Genomic DNA, 25,985 nt, shown 5'->3' with positions numbered 1-25,985 from the left:
GACCGAAAGGAAAACAAATGAGGAAGTGCTGGGTGTGGTGGGTGAAGAGAGGGGATTGTTGGGAGAAATCCTGAGGAGGAAGGAAAAGTGGATGAAGGGCGTATTGATCGGCAGGGGGACGTTGAACAATGTAATAGAGGGGAAAATATTAGGCAAACGAGGAAAGGGCAGGAATATGCTAGGGATATTGGATGGGATGAAAGGAGGAAGAAAGTACACAGAGATGAAGAGGGACTTGTAGATTAAGATGCTGGGTTGTGTTTTGTCAGGAGAAACACAATATTTATTTTGTAGTTCTTTCTATCCTAATTCTACCCTAACCGGTACATTTCCTAATATTAATGTAACGTCCATGTAATTCAAAGTCGGATGGAAATCGCTACCTACGTAGTGATATTTTAAAAATTCAAGGAAAACAGAAAATCTATTTTAATTTGCTTATATTAGTATATTAAAAGCTCTTATCGCAGTCAAACGTTCAAAGACTTAGTTATTTTTCAATGGTTTTTGAATTGAGGAATCAGGTGTTATAGTACATTTAGTTTTTTATCCTAAGAGATAAAGTATTTTATTCAACTAGTAAAATAATGTAAAATTTTGACAGTATTATAATTTTTACTATTAATAACCTTCAGTGTATTTAACAGGCTAGCATCGGAAATCATCCTGATTGAAATCATAGAGTAGAAAGGCATATGGATTATTGCAATATTAAAAGCGCAGACTCTCCCAGTGCAAACATTCCAATTTTACTCTTTCAGAAAAAAAGTCAATATGACGGAACAATAAGAGTAGAATCGCTTCGGAGGCATTTCGATTATGAAGAAATACGATTGAGCTGCAACAAAGGTCTAAAAAAAATAAAAATAGAAGGCATTTGAAAGTGTAAACATTCCAATACAACTACTGCAGGAAAAAGGTCAATATAATGGAACAAGAGTACACGCGTTCCGGAGGCATTTCGAGCATGAAGAAATACGATTGTGCTGCGACAAAGGTCTAAAATATAACATAAAAATGGAAGCCATTTGAAATAAAGGCAGGGCGGCAGGCAGAGGGAACTCGTATTGAAAACTTTAACCAATGAGTAATACTACTCGTATATTGAGGTTGCTGCTCTTTTATCTGGAGTTTTGAATTTTGTAACGATTTGACGACAATGGGGCGCCGAATAACCCCTCATGGTCACGGATCCGCCCGAGAGGGGACGCCTCGGAACCGGGTCCATTCTTCCATTCCCCGGGGGCCACACACCCTTTCACCCCTTCCCTCCATGCCTTGTCTCCCTCTCTTCCACCACCCACCATCACTTCCTCCTGCCGCTCGCCCGTCCCATCTCAATGCTCTTAGCCTAACATCCATCATCTTATGAGACCCAGTCGTTTGCGGCCGCTTCGGGCCCTTCCAAAATCTCACTGAACGTGTCCTTCCTATCTCTATATCCAGCAAGAACCCCATCCCACTTCTTCACACACATCAACCCCCAAAAGCATCCCATCTTGCTCCCCAGTTTGGCCACCCCTTCCTCCTTCTTCCCCCAGTCTCTGAAATCTTCCAGAGAAGAGCGAATTGGACCAAGCACTCGATCCAGCGCACTCCTTCCCAGCCGACACTCTCCACGCATCCCCTGCGTCATCTTCCTCTTGTGGGCCCGTCACTCATAAGGAGATATTTTCATCATCCATCGGTCAAGCTGGGTGTGACGGTACCTCGAGAATCATCGAAAAATATTTAATGGTAAACGTATCCACACCCAAAGGATTTAACGTTTTAAATTGCCACTAGAGTATTGCACGCAGCGAGGTAAGCGGACATGTGTCATTGGGTGTGGTTGCGGGAACATGCAAGGTCGGTGGGCGTGACCAAGGGAAGTATTCATAGGTCACGTTTGGTGAAAAATATGGTGGAAAGAAAAGTATTGGGCGAGTTGTGAAAAAGGACAATACGGAATTAATAATATTGAAATATTTAAAAAGAGAACGATGAAATACTAGTTGGCAAATATTGTATTAGAGGTAGGAAATTTGTTGGGATAGTTACGCCTCACCAAAATGTATCGCGACTCCTTGGGATGGAGACGGGAAATTCCACTACAGAAATCGTCAAAGAAATGTAAAGAATTTAATACTCGAATGAAAGAATAGAAGTTCTCATATTGGAAGTAAAAAGTTTTAATGCCTCGTGCACTCACTTTTATGCTGTTTGTTACTTGATTCCTTATACTCGTATGATTGCGTTTGGAGACGTAATATATATTTGCATGGTTACGAGAGGAGTATACCCTTGAAGTTTGTAAACCATTTTGAGGTAAAAAAATTAGGTAAACTGGCAAAGGGTGAATGGAAATTTGAATTGTAAATTTCATTGAGTTTGAGTTTATTTATTCGAAAGTTTAAACAATGAAATAAACGAATAACTTTGAGCCATGAAGGAAAGCAGTTACGTTCCAGCCTACATATATAGATATTTTGGTCTCTTGGATGGAGACGGATACACCTAAATCATCCCCCCACAAATAGTCCTTAAGTAAAGTAAAATCCACTGTCTTTTCTAATTTCTACATTTACAAAATCCCCTTAATACGCTGCAAGGGAGTGGATTGTGAGATCACCAGAATTTTATGTGTAAATACGCGTTTGTACATAAACACAAGTATATATTGGGAAATGTATGAGACCTACACACTTACTTATAAATATACAAAGTTTGTACAAAAATTATCGGGGAAGGTTTCGGAAAAAAGATTCATTTCAGATATTGCTACTATGCTTCAAATGTCTTCAAAGTATATACCTTGAGCGTCGGCACACTTTTTCCATCGGTTTTTCCCCGACTAGAAGACTCCCTGGTAGGCGGATTCCGAAATGTCCTTAAGAGTTACCCGAGCAAGCTTCTTTGACGTCACTTGAGGGTCCCATGGCGGTGTCCTTGGAGAGAGGATTTCACTTTTAGGTATAGGTAATAGTCTGATAGTGCCATGTCGGGACTGTTATGGGGTTGGGGAATCGTCGCGATGTCGTTACAGAAGGTCTTTGCAAGCAGACACTCGACTCTGCTTTTGGTTTTCTTTCAAAGCCTTCGGCACGAGTTTAGCGATGATCTTTTGTATCGCCAAATTTTCAGTGATATTGGTGTCAACTGTCATCTAATCAATGCCAATACGATTGGCGACCATGCACACACTTAACCGATGGTCTGAACTCAGCACTTTGCGCACACGTCAGGAAAAATTGTTGACGATACTTTTTAAAAAAAACCATGTAGATATTCGTATTTATTTCGTATAGAGAGAAAATAAGAGGAATACTACGAAAGAGTAACCCGAATACGGAATCGAGTTTGCAACGCTGTTAAACAATGTTGAATGAAATGTGAGAGTTTTTCTCCTCCACCTTTCTCATTTATAGCCTCCGAAATAAACCTACTGTAACATATGGGCACGATCAACCTCTTAAAATTTATAAAGTTTCATTTTTAGAAATTTCTGTAAGAATCAATAAGATCGTGCTGGAGCGAATCGGGAGTCAGTCGGCCCTGAGAACAAGAAGATCCGTATTATGGGCAAAGCAGCTTACTCAGCAAAGCTTTCTCAGATTCTCTCCTTCCTATTGATTCACACCTAGTTGGGGAACCCTCATTTACCTGCATACGTATTTACGTATGTATTTTATATACCTGCATGCGTTGTATCTCCGTTTACTTTTTCACAGGGCTAGTGGCACGTTGTAGTCGATTCTTGACGCCAACGGCCGTCCAGAGGGTCCTCCGCACTCTCTCAGCCATCTTTGAAGAGTTTATGTCACTTTAAAACTGCCCTTCTACCCAACTCAAAATTATGCGAAACGTTTCCATACCCGATTTCTCCAATCCAACAAAACATTTGATGGCGTACCGCTGTTTCGCTCGGCTTGCACCGAGTCACTCGACAGCGTTTCACTAAAAGCACGATCTAGCCTGAACGAACGCCCAAAGGCAATTGGCGCGTTTAAAGGTCAGATTCCCGAGCACCGTACCTGCCAGGTGCTAGCGCGCTGCGACGTAGTGTCACGTCAGGAAACAATTGTTCCCGATACTTTTTATTCAAACCTTGTCATTATACGCATACTTGCAAATCATGCAATGATGGATAGGCTTGAGAAAACCTTCAAATGTAGCTTTTTAATTTTAAAATGTGCGCGCGTACACGTGCTTAATAAACTGGTTTGATGTTATTATGATTTTTGCCTAGTGCGAGGAACATATTTGTATTTCAACCTACAAGTATTAGTTGTGCAGTATTTTTTCTAATTTTATTCAGGTGAATGTGATATGGAGCCATGATAACCGGTAATCAGCTTTAAAGTGATATGAGCAATCTTCCTTGTTTTCCTCGTTCTTTACATTCTTCTATTTATATCCTCGTCACCCCCTACAGTCTCATTTTCTGTCTCCGTCGCTTTATATGTCCTGCAGGAGCTCGCAAGGTAACCTGTAGATGTAGGGATCTCTTCCCGTCCCACCTAACCGCCAAAGCCTCCCCTCACCCTCCTCACTGAACGTGACGAGTCCTTCACCTCCTTTTCCTTCCTCTTACACCCCTTCCCACCACGCCCCCTCCCTGCACCCCTCCTTCCCCTCTCAGAGTCCTCCCCCCTGCTTCGGACGCCATCTCATACGCCCTCCCAGATCCCCTCTGCCACCCTCATCCCGATCTTCGCTCGACCTCTCTTTTCCTTCCGTCAAAAAATCGTGGGAAAATATCGCCAAGACATAAATTCAGCGTCATCAAGTAATTCTTTTTTTTCGACTTTTCAATGAATGAAAAAACCCATCAGAGTGGAAAAGGTCATTGTTCTGTAAAAGGGAATGAGTATTTCCAAATCCGTCCGGATGAAAATTTGTCTCGTTAAGGCAGGGGTCGTTATTTTTCCCATTGCTACGTCCTTTGGTTTCCGGAGAATGGACTTTTGTGGGGTTCTTTCTATGCATCTATTCTGCTCCGTATCCGATGGCGTTGGTTTATATTTATGTGTCGAGGAACACAAGTGCTTCCTCCGTTATGATTCTACCGCTTCGCTGCGAGAGTATGAAAAATAATATAACTTCTCTCGGGGAGATTTTTAGTTATTTTTTTATAAGTGAATTTTTTAATGTTAAACGTTTGACTGCTCGTTGCGTGTGTACATCTTTCCTAAATGGTGCAGCAGAAACTAACCAGAGAGGTTCCCTGCGCAGAAACATTATAACATAAAAACAAAGTGAAAAGCATAAATTATGTAAGTTTTTGTGTAGCAAAAAATAGTCAGTCACCTCGTGAGATTCTGGGTTTGAAGAGGCAAAAACTCTTTTATATAATTTTAAATATACGAAAATCAGCAAAAGTCATGGGGATGAATCGAATATTTTCTTTAGTTTATCCACGTCTGGGTTAATATTTCAGTTTTTCCGTAGACATTAAGCAGTACTTTGCTCTTACATCACCGATTATTTGGTCCCTCGCATATTTATCAACATGCATTCGGCAAACATGCCATTGGACCACCACATTTCATGTCTATTTGGTATCTTCCCTGACTTAAAATGATAAGATTTTTATTGTAATCCATTGCCAAAGTCTAAAGTTCTTTTACTTTACATTTACGTTTTCAAATTTTAAATTATTTTTTCGGGTAACAGTGATCAATACAAATTCTGTTTCTTGGTATTCGTTTAGTATTTGCCGTAATCATTTGGGAGAAATCCCATGATATTCTTAATAAATTCATATGCTTAATTTACACAGCACAACCTGCGTGATGAAATCGAATTTATCAATGTCACAGAAGAGAATATTTAATAATTGGTGACATATTCCTATGATTTGTTGAATGAGTTGATATTGTAACTAATTTTCTAGATAGGGTAAACTAGGATATTTTATGGGTAGGGATATATCACGGGGTGATGGATTAATTACTCAAGGAATACGCTGATGTCGTTTCTTGAGTATTAAAAATGTAGTTCCACCTTTATTCCACGATAAAATCAGTTAAAATAATTTATGACATTACTACGCGGCTCTTTTGGCATTATCATTCAGCTTTGAAGATATAAAGCATACTGAATAATTAGTAGAATAACAATTACATGTTTATATAATACTGCTGGATACTTGTATTTTATAAATTATTTATTTTCTCTTCTTATGCACTTGTCATGATAAAACCAATCTCTACCGAGGAAGAATAGAAATTTTAAGGCTGAGCGTAGACCCACTCTCAAGTACACTTTTACTACCAATCTGTGGAACGTACGCCTGTCGGTGCGATAAACCACCGTAAAATGGATACAATTTTATATTTGTACATTTATCTCTAGCGCGTTAAAATCATTTTTGTAAACTGTTACATTTTGTCTCGGATAGAGATTTTTCTGTAATTTCTACTGGCATGTAGATAATTACTCATATTGCTCAAACACAGAGAAGTAATTATTCGCACACTTTTTATTGTGACTTTTGGGAAAAATCTGACACCTCTCTGATAAAATATGAAAGCGCAACGATAATTTAGTGTGCAGTTTCAGTGCATCAAATGTTATATTATTTTCCAGTCATAAAACATTCTTATATTAAAAAATTGAATTAGTGGCTCGGTTATCAGTGGAAAAATGGAAAATAAATATTTATCATTATGAAAATTATACGAAAAATAATCAGCGTGGGTTGAAAATAAGAACACGAAAATGATATTAAAAAATTATCCACCAGATTTAAAAATTGTTAAAACATTTTTACCTGGTAAGTAGGACCACTGGAGAATAAAGATGAATTATTTCATCAAACTTTATGGGAAATGAAAGTATTTTACCGTAGGAATGCACATACAAAAGATTAAAGTGTGTTACAAAATTGAGTATATGACTGATAGAAACTGAAGCATGTTATTCTTCCTTAGTGAAATTAGGAAGAAAAAGAGAATATATGTGGCGATATAAAATGCATTTTTACTACCAAGCTACGGCTAATGATGCCAAAGTGACGAAAAAGTCTGGTAACTCGTAAATGGGGAGAAAAGAAATACTTAGGAATGCCTGACAAGGTGAAGGGCTAAGTCCAGCATTCTGAAGACAGAGATTGCGGAAAATGGAACACAAAATTTCAGGTGATAACTAAACGGATAGTAAAAATAAAGTTGATAAAATATTGAATAAATACTTGATAAAACATTGAAGAGCTCTAAGAGTAAACAATATAGCAAAAATCTGCAGAAAAACGGAATATATTTTTCAATTTGTTGATGATAATTATTTAATTGTGATGAAAATTGTGTGCTCCAGTGCTCTGACTTGATGACACTGTTGCTTGCAGTCTTGAGTTTATCGTGATTTTGGAATAGCCCTATAAGTGAAATCACCGAATAGTTTTTCCTACCTCTCTTATGTAGCAGTGTCGTGAATCAAATCAATGTCCCATTGTTTCCCCAGGATCTAGTTTTTATAGTCATACCCTTCCATTTCCCAGTTTCATTTCCCATTACGGTACAGCACTTGACAAGATACACTTATTAAAGCAAAGATTAAGCTAAAAATATTCCTTTGACCCTATTTAAATTTCACTCCGTATGCACGGGACGGGGAAGAGAAGTTATTAGGCAAATGAGATTTAGGTCTCGCAGCAGAATCCAAAAAGCTCTGAGAGCCACTGAGAAATCCGCTTCATGGAGTTAGGCGTCTTTTTCGATGAATGCCGTATCGGACATCTTAATGAAGACAATAGCCAGAAGTATTGGGTACAGAACAATTGACAATTCCTACAGAATACAAAACAGAACCCCTGTCTGGAACGATGGAGATTACTATCTCTTATCATTTTACCGATACGATAATTTGGCCAATAACATTTCGTTCCTCCACTCTCATCTGCGTCGACCTCGGAACGACCTTCAAACCTGGACAAGATCTCTGGGTCATCCATAACGAAAACCATCAACGCTCCCCCGCTCAGCAAAACCCTAGCTCCCCTCCAACCTCATGATGCATTGCTGACCTCCGTCAGCGCCTCACTCGGTGCCCCCTCCCTTCCTCCTGCCCCATATCCTCAACATTCCGCACCCCACCCCTCGCCGTTTATCCCCGAGATCCCATGAAACGAGTCGACGGACTTGTCACCTCGTCGTCGATTTCAACTCTCCCCCATCCGCGTGGTGCTCCCGTGCCTTAATGGCTGGACGAACAGCTGTGCTTGGCGGCTGGAACTCTCCTGACGCTTTGCGTTGCTATGCACCGCCCACTGGGACACTAAAACCCAGACTGTGGTTTCCTGAGTGCCAGTTCCATCTGGGAAGTCACAGGCATCTCAGATAACTCCCCGCCATTGCAATCTGACCTCACCCGTCAAATAAGAGCCTCCGCGTGGCACAGGGACTGTTCATTTGGAATGGATTATCCTAAAAATTTCCCGTAGCCTTCGCATAATCTTTCTTTTCAGTTGGTGACGGGAAAGAATCCCGAATAAGCGAGGTATTGCACCCGGCGAATAAATGAGAATTTCAATTAACCAAAATATGTTCGTTTCTGCCAGTGTAGGTCTCAAAACCAATACATTCCAGTTTTCTTATTACGTGATAAAATTGACGCTAAAATTCGAAGACAGTGCAGGTGGGCAGGCAATCAGTTGGACAGTTTCCGTTCTATATTGTCCTCTCTGAGATTTAATTATTTTGATCCCGCAGTAATTTTAATGAAAATTATGATTAATGAATGTTTTGATGTTTAATAAAGTGGATCCATGCTTAAATGTTTGGAATTCCAACTCTAATTTAAACCCATAAGCATTAGGTCTTTTCTGACATCGGCGTGTCATTGCTTAGTACGTGAGCACAAACATTCATGAAATGTCTGGGTACTCCACTAAATAAAAATTAATAATTAATTTAATTTCCGCTATTTACGGAATACCATAATGCCATTCCATAGCAGTTGTTTTCCATCGCACTGGTTTCAAAATACAGCTGTCGGAAGCGTGATGCATTGGGTTTATTTGATAGATGCCTATTCGAACGGAGGAGGAATTTACCTTTGCAAGGTCAGCCTTCGTGAAAACCACACATTCAAGAGACAATGGGTCTTCCGCCTGGTTATTATGTCGTTTAGGGCGCAACGAGTTTCTTCATGTTATTTCAATTAAAAATGTAGTGATGGAACTCAAAATAAGTGTTGCTATTATTGCTACAGACACCTCATCCTTCAATGTTTGAGTCAGTACCTTTAATGTACTTCGTCATGTACACTACCATATAGGTTTGAAAATTGTAAGAGTTACTAGTTATATACCAGTTATTAATATATATTTAATGGCAAAAATGTCAGTTTACTGGAAGAATAACACTCAATATAGTAAATAGTTGAATATCCTTATCGTTTTTATTTTTGGTGGCAGTAATGCAAGTGTCACGCTACTAATTTATGGTGCAGAACTTCCACTTCCAAGTGGCAATGGAGTGTTGAAACATTGAAAGGATACTGTTACAGTTTTGAATGTCTCTTTGGCAGATATCTCGCATTTTGAAAACAAAAATTTTTACAGTGGCGTAGGAATTGATGTGAAAAAATATTGACTTTTCCGTGGTCTCTTGTGATCCGAATTGAATTTTCGGCTCGGAATGTCTCGCTAGCCACAAGTGATATCTCAATCATATCTGGGCATTTTAATGGTGAGAGGCCATAATTATTGACAGTAAATATCGAAATAAACTATTAAAAATTAAATTAAAAAGGAAAAGTATCATGAATTCCCTTGTCCTTCAGAGTTTATTAAGAAAGCATTGATTTTCGATACCCTCTGGTCCGCTTGGATAGGTTTTTTCCATTTTTTTACTCTTCACCGCTGTATTTTTCTTTCAAATTTAGTTTTTTGTCAGAAAGAATTTCCATTTAATAATTACTGCGATCGAATTTCAGAGGCAATTTTTAGACCATTAATGGGGAAATCATTTAAGAAATGAATATATCCAAATTAACGCCATCTTACCCGTTAGCACATGGGATATCCCGTTCCTGGTTCCTCTTTTAGATCTAAAGTCGGAAAAATATTTTGAACGAGCACATGACGTATTCTCAATATAAAATTTAAAAAATCCCACCATGATATATCTAGGCTTTTATTTTTCCTGTCATGACATAAATCCAATGTAATTACTCCAAAATTTTTATTATTTATTTTGGCAATAAAACAGAGCTGCGAGGTCGAATTTCGGTTGATATTTATTATCCAGCTTGCCCATCATCATTAGTATCATTCTTGTAATAATTTCCTATTTTCATGGTTCCATGGCATTTTAAAGCTTTGCATAAAATAGTATCTCTATTTTACTGAATTTAATATCGTAGCGTTTCAAATTTAACTTTCGCAATCCTCACAAAATTGAACTTAATTATTATAAAAAATATTTTTTTACGTTCATCATGTGGCAGATAAATGTTTTAGGTGCTCGAATTAAAATAAGAAGAATTAATCATAGTTTTATAATTCTGAAATATTTATTTCCCATCATTCTTCGTCCTAAGAAATTGAAATTAGAATACGTTGTTGCTTTAAGTGTAAGTTTTAATACAATTATTTGCTGTTTTTCATTGTTTTTCCTTACGGCTAATTTTAGTCAAATTATATTCCATTAGATGAATTAAATATAAAATGGGAATTTTTTTTATTTAAATTAAGTTACGTTTAACCTCTCCTACTATTTTGGCATTTATAGCCTTTCTTTTTAATTCTATTTTTATTATATTTTGAATTAATGAGTTAGTTGCATTGAATGAATCTACGTAGACACAAATGAAGAAGTTATGAGACCCAAATTTTCCTGTAATTGGAGTGCCAAGTAACAACCGCATGATAAAATAACATATTGTTCGCAGTTTTGTGAAAGGAAATTATTAGTTATATATTTTCCTGAGCTTCTTTAATAAAACTCAATAGGTTAACATTTATTTCTAAATTCTTCTTCGAAGTACAAAGGAAAGCTCTTTTTTATTATTTACGAGGTACTCTTTTTTATTATTTTCCATCAGATATTTTATGCAAACATTAATGTCGCTACGATCCCTTTTAAAACGTGTAAACTAATTTTCGCCCTCCCTTTGAGGCACTATTCAAATGCCGGACATTTCTGCTATAGATTCAATCTTTCGTGAAGCCCTCCGTTATGCATATCTCGATATTCGAGAGTACATGCGGATCTTTTTGTTCTTCTATTCATAAATTAATTCGTGGCTGAGTTTTAAGCGATCGAATATATGCAGGTTGCAGATGCCACCTCCAGATATTAAGGTTAGCACGACAAAAGCGAGTACACTCCACTAATAAGTATTCGTGGATAAAATAGGAGTGTACTAGGAGAACGTATTCGAATCTATCCTCGGGTAATATGGCCTCAAAAGTCTCCGACTGTTCTTTGAAATGGCGATTGGCCGCTGTCGAAATACAGGACACCAATCACCATCTCAGATGTGGGCAGTAGCCGTTCTTTATATGAATGAAGGTAAGGAACACGGTGATCACTAGAGAAACATGAATTAAATCTCAGGCGTGGTAAAAATACTGTATTAGTTGCCATACAGGGTTGTGGAAGATATTGGGAAGCTGCCACATTACTATTACAGTACATCGAGTGTTTCTTTTCATTTTTAATTGATTCAAATATAATCCGCGAGGGAGCCCTCTGGAGTAAAATATGCCAAAGGGAATCTGGTCCGCAATTCCTATATCCAAGCGAGGACTAAATGAGAGAGGGTATATTAATCAAATGTGTCAAAAACTTTATGATTGATGCTTGGAACGCCTGGTCACTCCAAAGATGCGGAGGGTGAGAGAATTTCGATATAGAGATGAGGATAACGTGATTAAGCATTTGGTGAATTTGAAATGAATAGGCTGAACGATTAGACATTTGGAGCAATGTACTATGTAATCAGTCACGCGCAAACTAACTAATAAAAAAAATACTAGTGTGGACAAGGCACTGTGGAAGAGTGCTGTAATGAGATTGAAATGCATTATAAGAAAAAAGATATGGTGAAATTGGTAGTAACGAAACCTATACACACTGAAGTGCTGTGCGGTCGCATACAAAGGAAAAACTACAAGAATGCAAGGTTGAGAGTGTGTCGTGATACCCTATAAGAAACACAAAATGTAAAGTATAAGAAGACTTATTTATACATGAAGACTGGAAAACGGTTGCCGGATAAGGGTGCTAAGTTAATACAGCAGCAGGATAATGGAAAGAGGAACGAAATGAAAGAGAATTTTTTTTTGGATTCTGTGATGAGAAAAATTTACCTATGGTGAGAAATCTTGTTCAAAATCACTTACGAAGGATTTACAAGTACGAGTAGGTGGGATGCGCCCAGAGATGTAAGAAGGTAGCAAATTGAATGTGTTATTGTAGTGCGTAGATTTTTTTAGAATTAATGAGAGGCTCAAAAGCTACCTTAGCAGGCGTTGACGACTTAAATCAAATATTTAGTAAAATATTAAAGGATCAATGACCGTTTAAAAAATGGAAATAAACTGGCCCAAAGATGACATTTCATAGAACGGTAACCACCACAGCTATCAACCCGAAAGGTCATTTGATAGGTGAGGGTAGAGCTTATCCAATGCTAAGCCCAACGGTTTGTGAATTTCACACTTTAGCAGGGTGGAGGGGCTAGTTCCTTTCCCTCTGCCGGTTATGGTTTCCCAGGAACACCTGGAACCCGAAAAATCACAAAGCTCGGGTAAAGTTGAGGATGCCCAGAGACGCCTTAGAAAGTAGAACCCGGGCCCTCCGGTTATTATCCCTGCGCTTTACCTACAGGACTTCCAAGTTCCCGCTAAAATATTATGTACCGCTTATATGATAGATTTATTTTTATTTAAAGAATAAAGTGGGTAGGGTTTGCTACTTAATAGATCCGGGTTCAAAACCAGGTGACGCCTAAGGACATCCTTGGTTTCACCTAATCTGCTAAACTTTTTCGGCTGTTAGAGTTTCCTGGGAAACCACAAGTCCAGGTTTCCTGGGGAAGGCACTTGCCTCCCCGTACCAATGAAACCAACCTTCCAGGCCATTACTGTTGTGGTTACTGATAAATCAAAACTCTCGCACCAGTATCATTCCTACCAAATAGTATCTTATGACCGATGAGTCCAGCAGGTGACCTCGTCTCTAACTCCTCCATAGAGTGCTAGCTCAAAGCTGTTACATAGATTTATGCCAAAGATTTTGTGACCTGCATAATCATTCTGTCCGTCGAAATTCTGTTCGAATGGGTCCTGAAGGATATTTGGAGACGTGTCGCTCGTCACGTTCCGCAAGGTGTGTTTCTTCCTTTGTAACCAGAGGAATCCTCTTTCTCCCTCCTCACAGAGGTCCCGACACCACCGAGACTCGCTGGCCTCGACTTCGTCCACGGCTGCCGACCTCTCGCCAATCCTCGATGCGAAGAAGTCACCCTCCGCCCGATCGGCCGCGGACCCGGCGGCCAACGACGGAGGTGAAATGGGGGCCGCGGAGACCACGGAGCAGACCGACAGCATCCCGCACGACGAACTCAACAAGGGCTCAGTGTTTGGCGACTACAGCAGCGGATACCTCGCCAAGCAGAGTGAGTAGTGCGACCAATATCCCCCGCACTCCCCAGCCCCGCTCTGATGCGTGGTGAGTCCCTTCGAGCCGTCTGATTGCAGTATTAGACTTTCGGTCCCCTTTCAATAGAAAAGGTATACGGTGCCTTAATACGCGATGCCATGGTTGATGCCATAAATTCCCATTGAATGGGAACGGAATTGCTTCGTAGAACTGATTTGTTTTGTGTTTTTTCTTAATGCCTTTCAGTTTTCTGCTCAGAAAAATCCACCATAATGGTTGTAATACGCATATTTATCTTTCCATCAATTAACTAACGTGAAAGTTATTGCTTTGCAAAACTTTTCTTTTGCTACTCTCTCAGTTACATATTTGAATTGTAGTGTAGGTATATAATATATTGCGCATGTATTGCATAATATACCTATTGCACGTAACTATTGAATCGTAAGTGACATAATATCGCAGTATAGTTGAAAGTTTTGTCTTAAGACCATTCCTAAATACACTTATCCTGCAACAAATATCCATATAATTTCTAATTCTTTAAAAGTTTCAGCTTTTTAAGAATTGAAAAACTGATATAAATGTATATTTTGGTGTAAAGCTTTATTACGAGGTTAAATGAGAGAACATTTCTTTTTCTTAAATAAAAAACCATGAATCCAGTAATCAACCTGAAGGTCGGTTTGGTAGGTGATGATAGAGTTCACCCAGTACTGAGGCCGACGGCGTGTGAAATTCACACAACAGGGTAGGGGGGCAAATTTTTGCCTTCTGCCGGCCATGGATCCCCAGGAAGATCCGGCTCCTGAAAAGTCACATAATCTGAGGGCGACCAGAGGGACTTGCCCAGGATTCGATCCCAGGTCCTTTGGTCAGTTCGACTAGCGTGACTCATTTTCCTTTCATACGATCTTGAATAATTGAAACATATGTGTATGAGTAGGTATTACGCAATTTAATTCTTTTAAGAAATTAATTCAAATAGTAAACGAAAAAAGAAAATTATTAGAAACGATAAATTAGTAAATAAATTCTTAATTAAAATGTATTTGTTAAGCATCGGCTATTGACATCCCATATATATATATATATATATATATATATATATATATATATATATATATATATATATATATATATATATATATATATTACTTTGTAGGATGCATTTTAAAAAGCACATTATTTTATTTATCCCTTAATGTAAAAACATATTTTGGAACAACGAAATGTATTTTCCCTTAAACATATTTAGTAGTACTCAGTGAGTTCTTTTGTTTGCTATTTTGGCACCCTTTTTGCTTAATTTTGGCCTTTCGGTGCTTTATTTGGATGTGGTGCATGGAAGCATTGGTTTCTGGAGTGAGCCAATGGAAACAATTCATTATTATCAGTAAACCCTCGGTATTTCCACAGGTTTTACAACCAAGGCTTCGAATTCGATGTCCATTATAACGTATCACATATGTAATATGTAATGGTTATATTGGGGTTAGACATGGGAATCACAATTTTAATAAATTTAATTTATACAGAAGGCTTTTCACTTTTGCAACAGGTATACATTTTCACAAAAAATGGTTGTATTTCACGTAATTCCTCATTAAAGACTCAATAACCAGAGGTCTTATATATGTCTTACATACAAGAGGCATTCGATAACGTAAAACAGTGATTCATTGAAATTGGGTAAAAACGAATTTAGTGTGAAAACATGCGGTCAGAACTAGTCGTATAATCTATTTTCTGGTCCACCACTGTTGATTATGGTGGAAAAAAATCACAGAGTGTTATTCAGTTATATGTATTGTTATCTGGATGCTAAAATATGCCACACTATTGACTTTCATAGTGAATCAAATGTTACAGACTTCATGTTCGGAGAGGAAAGAATGTATATGAAATATGTGGAAGAGTATGTATCTATAACAACCTTTTGCCAAACTTATAGAAAATGCCCGCAAAAGTGACATGTTTCCGAAATATTAATTTGCAAAACTTTTTGACTGAAGGAACCAGGATTGAACATGATCTTGAATATGTGGAAATTTTTGGAAGAGTTTTCTACAAATTTTAAACAGCTAATTATATTATCCTCCTCCCATTAATATGTATCCCTCCTCAACCAACTCTTTTTTGCCTGTACTTCAACAACCCGACGCCACACTAAACATGAACACAAGGTCCTTTCACCATCTCTCCCCTAGCCGCGTCAAGACGCCTTTGTAATGTAACGAATATACTTGGATCTTACACCGCGGAAACATTTCATAAAGTAAAATATATCCGATCACACCCGATATTTTTCTATATCCCTGGCCGTTTCCCTCAATACCCCATGTGGTGAGTGAGTTACGGACCTGTGGATCCCGATATACACCCCCTTTTCAAACCTTACTTCATGCCGCTGTGTTCTCCTATGCCCCACACTCCCTATCCCTTCGGAGTGATTTTGTTCTCCTACATTCAACACCCCCCCTATCTCCCACCCCGGGCTAACACGCAACAGAGGCAGTGGGGTAATATTCATTGGGCTATGCCCGACGATAAAGTCATTCAATTTCCTTCAACCACTCACTACCTCCCAGCTTCCGCCTTCTATATGAAGCAAAGTCGCCTTTGTGTACGTGTGTGCACCTGATGATGACTTTGAAAGTCGAATCCCAGGACGTTGAATTAAATACATGATACCACATTCCCTTTCAAGTATATTGCGATCTATCGCGCCATGTTAATGCCTTTCAGTAATTAAAGGTCTCAAGCTCTTGTAGCTTTTAACAGCCCTCTGAAGATAATCTGGCCAATGACGGTCGGTAAATGTATGCAGGAGATGGAATTTTGATGGATACGTGTAAGGCAGACGACATCTACATACAGCGACAGTATGGCTTGGGAGAGTTCAGGTTCGGAATAGTTCCCATAGAGGTGAGCTCATTTCGTGGGCCCATAGGTAGGATCAAACAACAGGCTTGCCTTCATCAATGGAGGAGCGGAGCTTGGCCCCATGGAGGGAACTTCATTCAGAGGGGGATGGATCTATTTTCATAATTCAGTTTTTAATAGCTTTTCTGGTATACACTTGACTTCTTTGGAGAATCTCCCACTATCTAGTTTGAGCTCTCTCTCCAGAGTCGAAATCAGAGCATGGGTCAAACTGCAATGGGCTTTGAAAGCCACGCAAAAACAAGGATGTTCAATTCGGATGGAGAGTTTAGAGGATTGATGAAACTATTTTTGCACCTAATTTTGGATAATAATTATACGAAAATCATTATAGGATACCACTTTCATGTTCCAGACATTTTATTTCACTGTAATAGGACGTCGTATATTTGCCTGACTAATGAATCTTCTCATATTAGAAGCAGGAGTTAAGCAGGCAGAAAAATCGGTAGAAATACTGAGATACGTCACATTTAATCCTACGTAAGGAGCGTTGCGAACTACGAATCAGGAAGCTAAAAACTCCTCGAAAATGATTTAAGAAACTTGCGAGCTTATAAGAGGTTCAGGCGCCGCATCTTTAAACTACCCAGGTCTATTAAAGTAAACCGTGAATAAGTCTTGGAGAGAGCAAGGGAAATTACCAGTTGAGAGAAATAATATAAAAGACATGAAGCAAGTTGCTAAGGCACGTCATTATAAATCCTGACTCTGAGTATAGTGAGTTTATCTGGTTGAAAGAAAAACGTAAATACAATAGGAAAGAGGATGATCTCGAATCAAATTATTAGAAGGGAAAACACAGGTACGAATCAACATGATAGCTAGAGTGAACCCCTTAAAAGACGTGACACATGCTAACAACCAACCCTACAGTTTGAGGACATAGAAGAAACTGTACCTTAAGACATCATGGCTTAAGTAGCAGGAGAATTTGCGAATACTTAACGGAGACCGAGGTTTAACAGATTGGACAAAATTCCCCACGGCGAGGTAAGTATCGACTTTAGTATAAAGAATCATAATTACAGTCCCCTCTTGAAAGCTCTCTCTGCATAAAAATGGGTAGCATACGATTACATATGGAATCCAATCAACCTATTGTCATTCTCTCCCTCATTTAAAACAATGGCAGGCTGGAGTTTTTTATGAATTAAGTTCCGTCCGTGTTCCTATAATACTTTTCAAAGATGCCCTTGAATTATTTTTTATCACGTTAGAATCTTTGAATGCCAAGTCTAATTGATAAATAACTTATTCTGAATAAATCGAGGTCATAAGATCCTCTGATCCATCTAAACTGTGTAATGTATATTTTGCCATGTGTAGGACGGTTTGATGGACAGAATTACTAATTGATCACCGTTTGAACAGTATTGATTTTAGAAGGTCTCTTCAGCTTATAATTTAATTTTGTGAATTAAAGTTGGTCGTATAATCTGAGGTAACACATAATTCCCGTTTTGTGAAAGGAGAGTTAATGATACGGAAGTTGAGGTCATAAGAAAAGTAGGAAGTAAGTAAACGATTTACTGAAGGATGTTCCATTTTTTAAAAATTCTGTCTCAACTACTGACATTTTAAATTATTTGACTATTAATTTAACACAGTTTTTCCCAGGTAAAATAGAATGTCGTTACTTTGAAACGACATTCATCCTGTCGCAGATGTGTAGAAATACTTAAAGTTTGGGTCCTTCAAAAACCTATCTTAACCGCTAGGCTGTTGTAAATAATAATAGAAATAGTGGTAATTATAATGTTATTGTTATTGATGTCAATAATAAGAATAATCATCTATCCTGAATTTCCTCTAGGCTTTAACATTATATATCCCCGTCATTTTTGTTTTATATAGCTTCTCTCTGGTATAATTTTAACTCTAATGAGGTAAGATTTAAGAAAATTAGACCTGTTACAGACAATGAATATATTTTGTCAGTTTTTGAAAATATAAACAATGTGTCAACACAACGAATATACGTATAAATCATGGCATTTCCATCTTACTCCAATTAATTTCTTGCTCAATTCCGAAAGTGGGTCAACATAAAAGATGATCTAGGGACTCAATATATTTGTGAAAATATGTTCTATTTTAAATTTAAACACCTTAAAATCTCATGATAATCATATGTGCACGCTAAGTTTTTGCTGCGGGGTAATTGGGAAATATTCATTAAAAGAAATTAGTAAAAAAATTGCCGGCCTTAAATTCAGAAATAAATAATTAAATGATGGATTGAGAGAGAGAATAAATGTAAGTTATTTATAATTATATTTTTCTGTTTCTACCGCTAGAGCACGCAGTGTGACGTTGTTATTGAAAATATAATTACGTAAAAACCGTGCAAATAAATAACGTCAAAATAAAACTTTGTGATTCCGCATATACAATAAGCTTTAATTTTACTTACGTTTCACTGCGGTGCAGCAGCATCAGACCTGATTTGGTTTTAATCAGCTATTCACCTTTTTATTTCAACTGGGAGTGACTCTCTGTCATAAAGCTCACATTTTCCTCTGCATTTCAAACGTACCATTATGACAAAGTGCTAGTTTAACCATAGTAAAGGCTCTCAAATTAATTTTAATTCTCCAACTGAATTAACTTGAAAGATAAAATCCGTGTTAACGTGTATTACTGTTTAATGGCCGTTATGGAAAAGGACTGCTGTCACAAAAGAGAGTAAAAAATAAAGGGAGAGAGGTTAGTAGTCCAGTCTGCAGGAATGTTTGAAATTACAATTTTGTTCTTGCTGTGCATAAGGTATTAAGTGATCTATGAGAGATCTCAACATCTCTTAAGGCCTGAAAGACCACTGGAGAGTTTAAACATACGTGTTGAGTGTCCTTTACGCGTATCGATTAGTTTATCCCTTGTCCTGTTTCTAATATTCACATGGTTAGATCTAACTGTCGGATGCAAACTCATTCTGCGTATGTGCGTCCTGATGACACCTCGTATTGAAGCCTCGAAAGATAATCATGTAACCGAATGGTTTTGCAACCGAAGTGACTGAAATGGAATGCTCTACCCTAGCGTACGTACTTCTCGTGGAGTTATGCTTTTCTTAACGTTTTCTGCGCGAGTCTCATCCTCTTGAGCAAGTAGGATTGTGCATAGTGGTAGGATAATTACACTGGATGCTACTTCGACGCTGTTAGGCAGCATGCGTAAGAGTGTTGGTGACTGGGACCTTGGCAGGGGCGAGACGAGAGGATTTTTTTCTCTCTTTGTGGCTCTGTAAACTGTAAAAAGGACTGAGGTTTGCATAAATAAAATGCACATTATAACTATATTTCCTAGTTACTGCAATTGAACTTGTCATTTTCATATTTTATTCATTACATTTGAAAAAAATTACATCCATGCCTTAAGTAATCGACAATCGTTGTGATAAATGTATCAATAGTCGCAGTTAAATTGATATCAAAACCTTTCCTTACACGCTGAAATTATAACTGCTTCCCTTACACTCTTAACAAGCATGGAGTTGGGGAATGTTATGCACTTAGTTGCATAGCATCAGGTGCTTGAATAAACCCCTTTCAGGACCGTGTGGGAAAAGTTTGCAACATCGTAAACTGTTATTCTCTTTTTACGCGCTCCGATCTCATTCTTTCTCTCTCTCTCTCTCTCATTGCTCTTAAAAGTTTGGTTCTTTCGAGGGAATACAATATAACGTGAACGCGAGTGAAATATGACTTTCACTGGGTTTTATGATTCACCGCGCACTTGGTCGCAACTGGGTTTATTGTGTATGTAAACTTTGCACAATATCTATGTACTCAGAGTGATTTAATGATAGCTATATTCTGGTTTGTTACGACGGGGAATATCCAACATATCGAACGGAAAGAAGCAATTATTTAAGACATATTTTCATTTACTCTGAACGAACTTTTCAAGACCGAATTGGATTTCATGCCCATGTTTTATATTCATTATCTTTCCCATTACTGATTGCTTATGCGGAGGAAAATCGAGAATAATAAATTATCACTTGAGGGAACTAAATGCCACGGTAATCGTTCAAAACCAAACTAATAATCGAAGACTCACAAATACGAGTACTAAATTTTATCACATTCACTTTTTATCCCTATTTTAACAAACAGCAAAACTCTTGAATAGAAAATATAAGCAGGTATATGCAAAGTGATGTAGGTCTAAATTACGTCCGATTACACTGTAACATGAAATAATTTGTTTTTTAATGTACTGAAGATAGTCAACTTAATTAATATGCAAAACAAAACGAATTGATTTAATGTAATGTTTGTGCTCATGTCACTTGAAATTTCCAGTGATATTTCCTTCAATAAGTCACATTAACGGAAATGAATATTATAACTAGGATCACCTCACTTCAAATAATGGAATTAAACAAGGTGTTATATCAAATTATGCTACAATCCATCACCAAGGTCCATAACTTGATAAAGTTAGTGATTTCATCATAGCTTACGTTCGTCAAATTTTTTATGTTAATTCCGTATTGTAGAACCTTAAACCCTACCCCTAGCAAGTTTTATTTCATTTTCAATGATTTTAAAAACGAAGTATGCTTACTTGCTTGCAATACTTGTAATTGAGGCTTTTTAGTAGTTACAACCTTCAGGATACATACAAAATGTGTCTTGGGAGCCAACACCAATGGTCTCGTGTCGGCTGGTCCCTTTCTCTTTCTCGTATTAACAGTTCATCGAGACACAAAAAATAATTAGTAAAATAAATTTAAATGAATAGCTGCTCAGAAGTTTCAAGCCCTCCACCAACCGAGGGTAGGACGTTGGCAAACAATTTGCCATGTAATATTCCAAATTCACGTAGTTGATGCATAATAATCAGAGAGAAATGATTTTCTATGCGTCAGGTTTTTAGATATTAGGTTTTTTATTTCATGCAATAGAAAATTCGAAACGGTATCTGATTCTGCAGATCGCCTTTGTGGCAAGAACCTTGTTCTTACTCGGTAGTCAATAACTGCAGTTAACTCCAATTGTCTACATAATTTAGATTGTCTACATGCCTCCTTCACCTGCATTCAACTTTGATGAACGCCGAGGTATTCATACAAGTTCTAGTCTTCGACAAGCTTGACGAATTAACGTTAACCACTTTTGTGCCTTCCTTATGCTCACACAATGTTCCTTTCCTCGAGAGATTATTTGAGCATCGGTCCAATCCGAACTCTTTGCTCATATCCTCAATATTTCCATACGGCGTCGAGTGCCACGTGAAGTAGTTCTCGTGCTGAGAAAATGTTAATTTCGGAGTCATTTATTTAAAAGGTACAGGTATGAATTCCCTCGTGCTTTTTGATTCAAGTACTTCCGAAAATTTATTCTCTATCTAGTATGACCTAACACTTTATTGTGAGTGCGGAAGTACGTGCAAAAATTGAGGGTGCTGAAGCTATACACGAGGTCTGATCGAAACGTTCCAGGACAGCTTAAACCTCTCACCAGCTGAGGATTCAAGCATGTTTTTGTTGGTGTACATTTTTATTTCCAACCTTCCGAGCAATGCTCAACCTTACAGATTCTCTATAGCCTCTATATTGGAAACCTAGGGCTGTTTTAATGACGAAGGTTTTTGGTGATCGAGGGATTTGAGAGCAACATCAAAAGGGAGAGCTGCGTGTTTTTGTGAAGTTGAGAAAAATCATTCATCGATATTTTTAATGATACGTAAGCCTTTCAGGATGAATTTTGAGTCGTTCAAGGTGGAAGGAGTGATATGAGAGGCTCAATGAAGATCGTCCATCTTCGTACAAAAGATGGAGAATCCTGGTCCGGGAAAATCATAATCTTTGACGGACGACGCACGTATCGTCCAAGTGGACACCCTTGTGAGATCAAATCGTCGTTTCACCATCAGTGAAAATGGCCGATTTTATATAGCATAGAATTTCATTGGATTCATGCCCAGAATATGTAACTAAAAACTGCCGATGGGAACTGTTGCTGCAAAGTTTGCTCCGTGGCTGATGACATGAATAATAAAAACATCGATTTGAAGTTAGTCAAGAAAAATCTTGAAATGGCAATTGACAATCAAAAGGTTTGAAAAGACTTCTTCACAGGGGATGATACAAGGACTGGAAAAGAGGACTAGGTCACCACAGTCAAAGTTAAAAACCTCTCCCAGATCCAAAAATCTCGTCAGATAAGATTAAATATCGAAGTAATACTCACTGTTTTCTTCGTCTGAAAGGGTAATGGTTGCAAAAATTTCTTCTAATGTGTAAAAAAATTAATCTTTTTCGTTTACTTGTATCTCTGAGACAATTACACGAGTAAATGGATGAAGACTAAATTTGCAATTTCCACTGGACTTTTTATGTTTCATGGCCATGTTTCCAGGTGATATAATATTGTTGCCTTGCAACGAAATCCATAATTGTGGAAAATAGAAAGTCCAGGGGAAATTGCAAAATTAGTCTTTATTCATTTACTATGAAAGATCTCCACCAAGTAACGCCTAAGACAGTGTCTTATATCAAATTTGTACGCGACTGTGAGGAGGAAAAACATTAAATCTGTAAAAATGGGGAGTGGGTGCTGCATCACGACAATACACGCGCTCATTCAGCCTTGCTCATTCGCGATCTTTCCAAGAAAATCAGTGCGTAGGTTGGCCTCCAGTCTCTTTACTCAAAATATCTGGTCTCTAGGGACGTTTTCCTATTACTAATGCTCAAGTTCCCGATGAAAGGACGGAGGTTGAACACGAGTCAGGAGATTTAAAACAGCCACTAATGGTGATAGCTAAAAATCATTTCAGAAGAGGCATTTCCTTGAATCTTCCGCAGGAAATGGTGGTAGAAAAAATATTTATTTTTATAAGGGGAGTATTTTGAAGGGAACAGTATTTATTTCCTTAAACAATTCTCATTATATGAATAAACAATAATTCATACAACTTTGTGATCAGACCACGTAAAGCCTTGATTAATACCACGGTGGTACGTTGCAGTTTGGCTAAAACTGCCAAATCATTCGAAAAGAGGATGAAAAGGGCTTAAAAGGGTGGTTGAGAGCGGCGGTATGATTCATGATACAATGACTGGAGGATCTTTTATCAGCATGGTGACATAAGAATAGGATATTCACCCCGCTGCAGCCGACCTTCGCTACGATGAATTCATCGCGATTGGCCGCACAGGCTGATAACGGGTGACACCTATATTCAGTAGCGTCACGCGTTATTTTGTACGTATTTCTCTGCACCTTGTTCAACCTCAATTTGAAAACCCTCTCTTCATTTACCAATTTTCCATATAATTGAATATCGTATGTTCGAGGAAGATGATATTCTAGATGGAGTTGAACGTCTTTAAAATGCATATATCGTCTATGTGGCGCCGTTTTTTAGAAGTGCTTTCCATAGAAGTTTCCGATTTTGAACATTTTGTTTGCAGCCAATGTTAAATTTATTATCGCTTAAGTTAGTCTACCGATTCGCCGTTGCTTTACAATTGTTGGCATATTGATAGGGAAATAAATTTTGGGCAGGTAGAAGAATAACTCTTAACTTGAGGAGGAGAGACAAGTAGAAAACCGGAATGGAAACCTCAGCTGGAGTGGAGGCATGCGAACTTGTAGATAGATACCTGTAAACCTGGATGGGCGAAACGCGGTCATTTTTTTATTTGTTCCCTCGGGTTTTAGGATTCCGGTTTTTGGTAGCACTACTTACTTCTTTCCTTATCCGTCTCCTCCGCAGATTTCTTCCAGGTTTCTCAGCTTTATTAGAAGTACTCCTTTAAAATTATGAAATACACTCATACGTATTTTCCACCTCTCTGCAATCGTCATTTTATCGGGACGGGTGCTAGCTCTGCCACGTTGAACGGAAAAGTTTCCCTATCTCGTCAGTTTAACGGTACATTTCCTTCGACTCTACATTGCTGGCGCAAGATTTTTTTCGAAGGTTAAATTTGAATTCAAGCATAAATAATTCAATTGCACATTATATTTGTGAAACTCTTCTTGCCACTGTAACAAAAAATTCCACTTATACGTCAGTTATACACATACTTGGGGAGCAAAATTCAGTCTCAAAAGGACGAGAATATGGAAAGCAGCACGTATAATGCCTCGGTTACGTGGGAGAGAATATCCAAAACAAAAGCGTGAATGGGGAGAATCTCTAAGTGTGGGAAGACAACAAGGGCTTCTTGGGCAGGAGAGCAGTCATTAAGCCCGTACTCGTAAGGAAAAGAAAGAAGGTTTTTGAAAGAGAAGGGTTTTTAGAATACACTGCGTGAGAAGATGACAGGGAGGGTGAAAAGCTTACGGCGAAGAAAAGTATGTAGAGAAATGATGAAGGTCATATCGTCACAGCTGGTTGATATCTAATTTATATTTTTTATGACCGTGTGCTTGTTTTTTTTTATCTTCTCCATCAGTTTTTGAAACATTTAACGTAACATTTTATTAAAACTGATATTTTATTCGCGCTTTTATGAAAACCATTTATTTATACTTCGAATATCACGTTTGACTAGAAGCTAAGGTAAGAAGAATATTACGCGTTATTTTCCATCAAATACGACCATTGATGCATGTTAAAATTTGCTATTAAAATACTTTAAATGTGCTCTTCATGCCCTCTGCCATTCTCTTGTCACTTTACTGGGTCAGCGTGATATGAGTGTACTATTTGCAATAAAAAATTAAAGTGCGTGTGTTGAAAGATTCAAAAAATACGATCCAAAACTAATGAATAGATATATTTTTCTGATGTACTTCAAGTAGTGTTTTAGAAATTGATTTTATTTGTTACTAGACCTTTCTCTTTCAATTGTCTCTTTATTAATCAGTTAAGGAATATTTTTATGCCTTTGCCATTTAATTTTGCGAAGAGCATTTTTGCGTTATTGGATAACCTGACATATAAGAGATTATCATACACTTGGGTTAATGTGATTGAACCTGGAACACAGTATTTTGTCATGAATAGTTCACAAAAAATAAAATCATTTGAGTTGGTACATAAATGGTTATGAAAAAGCATATCGGTAGTAGATAATGGATGGTGAGGCCAAGAATTCCCTCATCTGACGTCTCTTGTAGCCGTCAAAGCGTTACCTTCTTTTCAAAAAGGACGTTTTTATCTATAGAAGTTCGCAGCTATAAAATATTGGGAAGTGGGAGCAAGAACACATAAAATTGCAGATAAAATGTGTGAAAGTGGTTCAAAAGTTAATCGTGGGCATTTGTTATTATTGTGGTGTCAAATACACATAATAAGGAATTGGGAGGAGACAACTAGTTTCAATTTACAGCGTGATGCACTTAGGGAAAACGATGATAAGTTGCCGAAAGAATAATATCCAAATACGAGAACTCATCTTCGATAGTGCATGCCCCACCATCAAGTAAAACTAGCATTTTTAATTAATGAACAGCAATACAAAATTTTGCATAATATCGC

At 37.8% G+C, this 25,985-nt stretch overlaps 1 protein-coding gene across 2 annotated transcripts in view; it reads left to right on the top strand.

Annotated features, from left to right (window-relative positions):
- LOC139686085 (follistatin-related protein 5-like) overlaps positions 1–25,985 on the top strand; it is a 1,155,593-nt gene that overhangs the window by 1,080,597 nt on the left and 49,011 nt on the right. For both annotated transcript variants that reach the window (XM_071583246.1, XM_071583245.1), the window contains exon 4: positions 13,371–13,608. In XM_071583246.1, coding sequence (XP_071439347.1) covers positions 13,371–13,608 — 238 coding nt within the window. The remainder of the gene's footprint in view (positions 1–13,370; positions 13,609–25,985) is intronic.

Source organism: Hetaerina americana, unplaced genomic scaffold (genome assembly GCF_022747635.1).
Source record: "Hetaerina americana unplaced genomic scaffold, ioHetAmer1.1.p SCAF_13, whole genome shotgun sequence".
Taxonomy (NCBI): Eukaryota; Metazoa; Arthropoda; class Insecta; order Odonata; family Calopterygidae; genus Hetaerina; species Hetaerina americana.
This window is presented reverse-complemented; position numbering and strand designations above follow the sequence as displayed.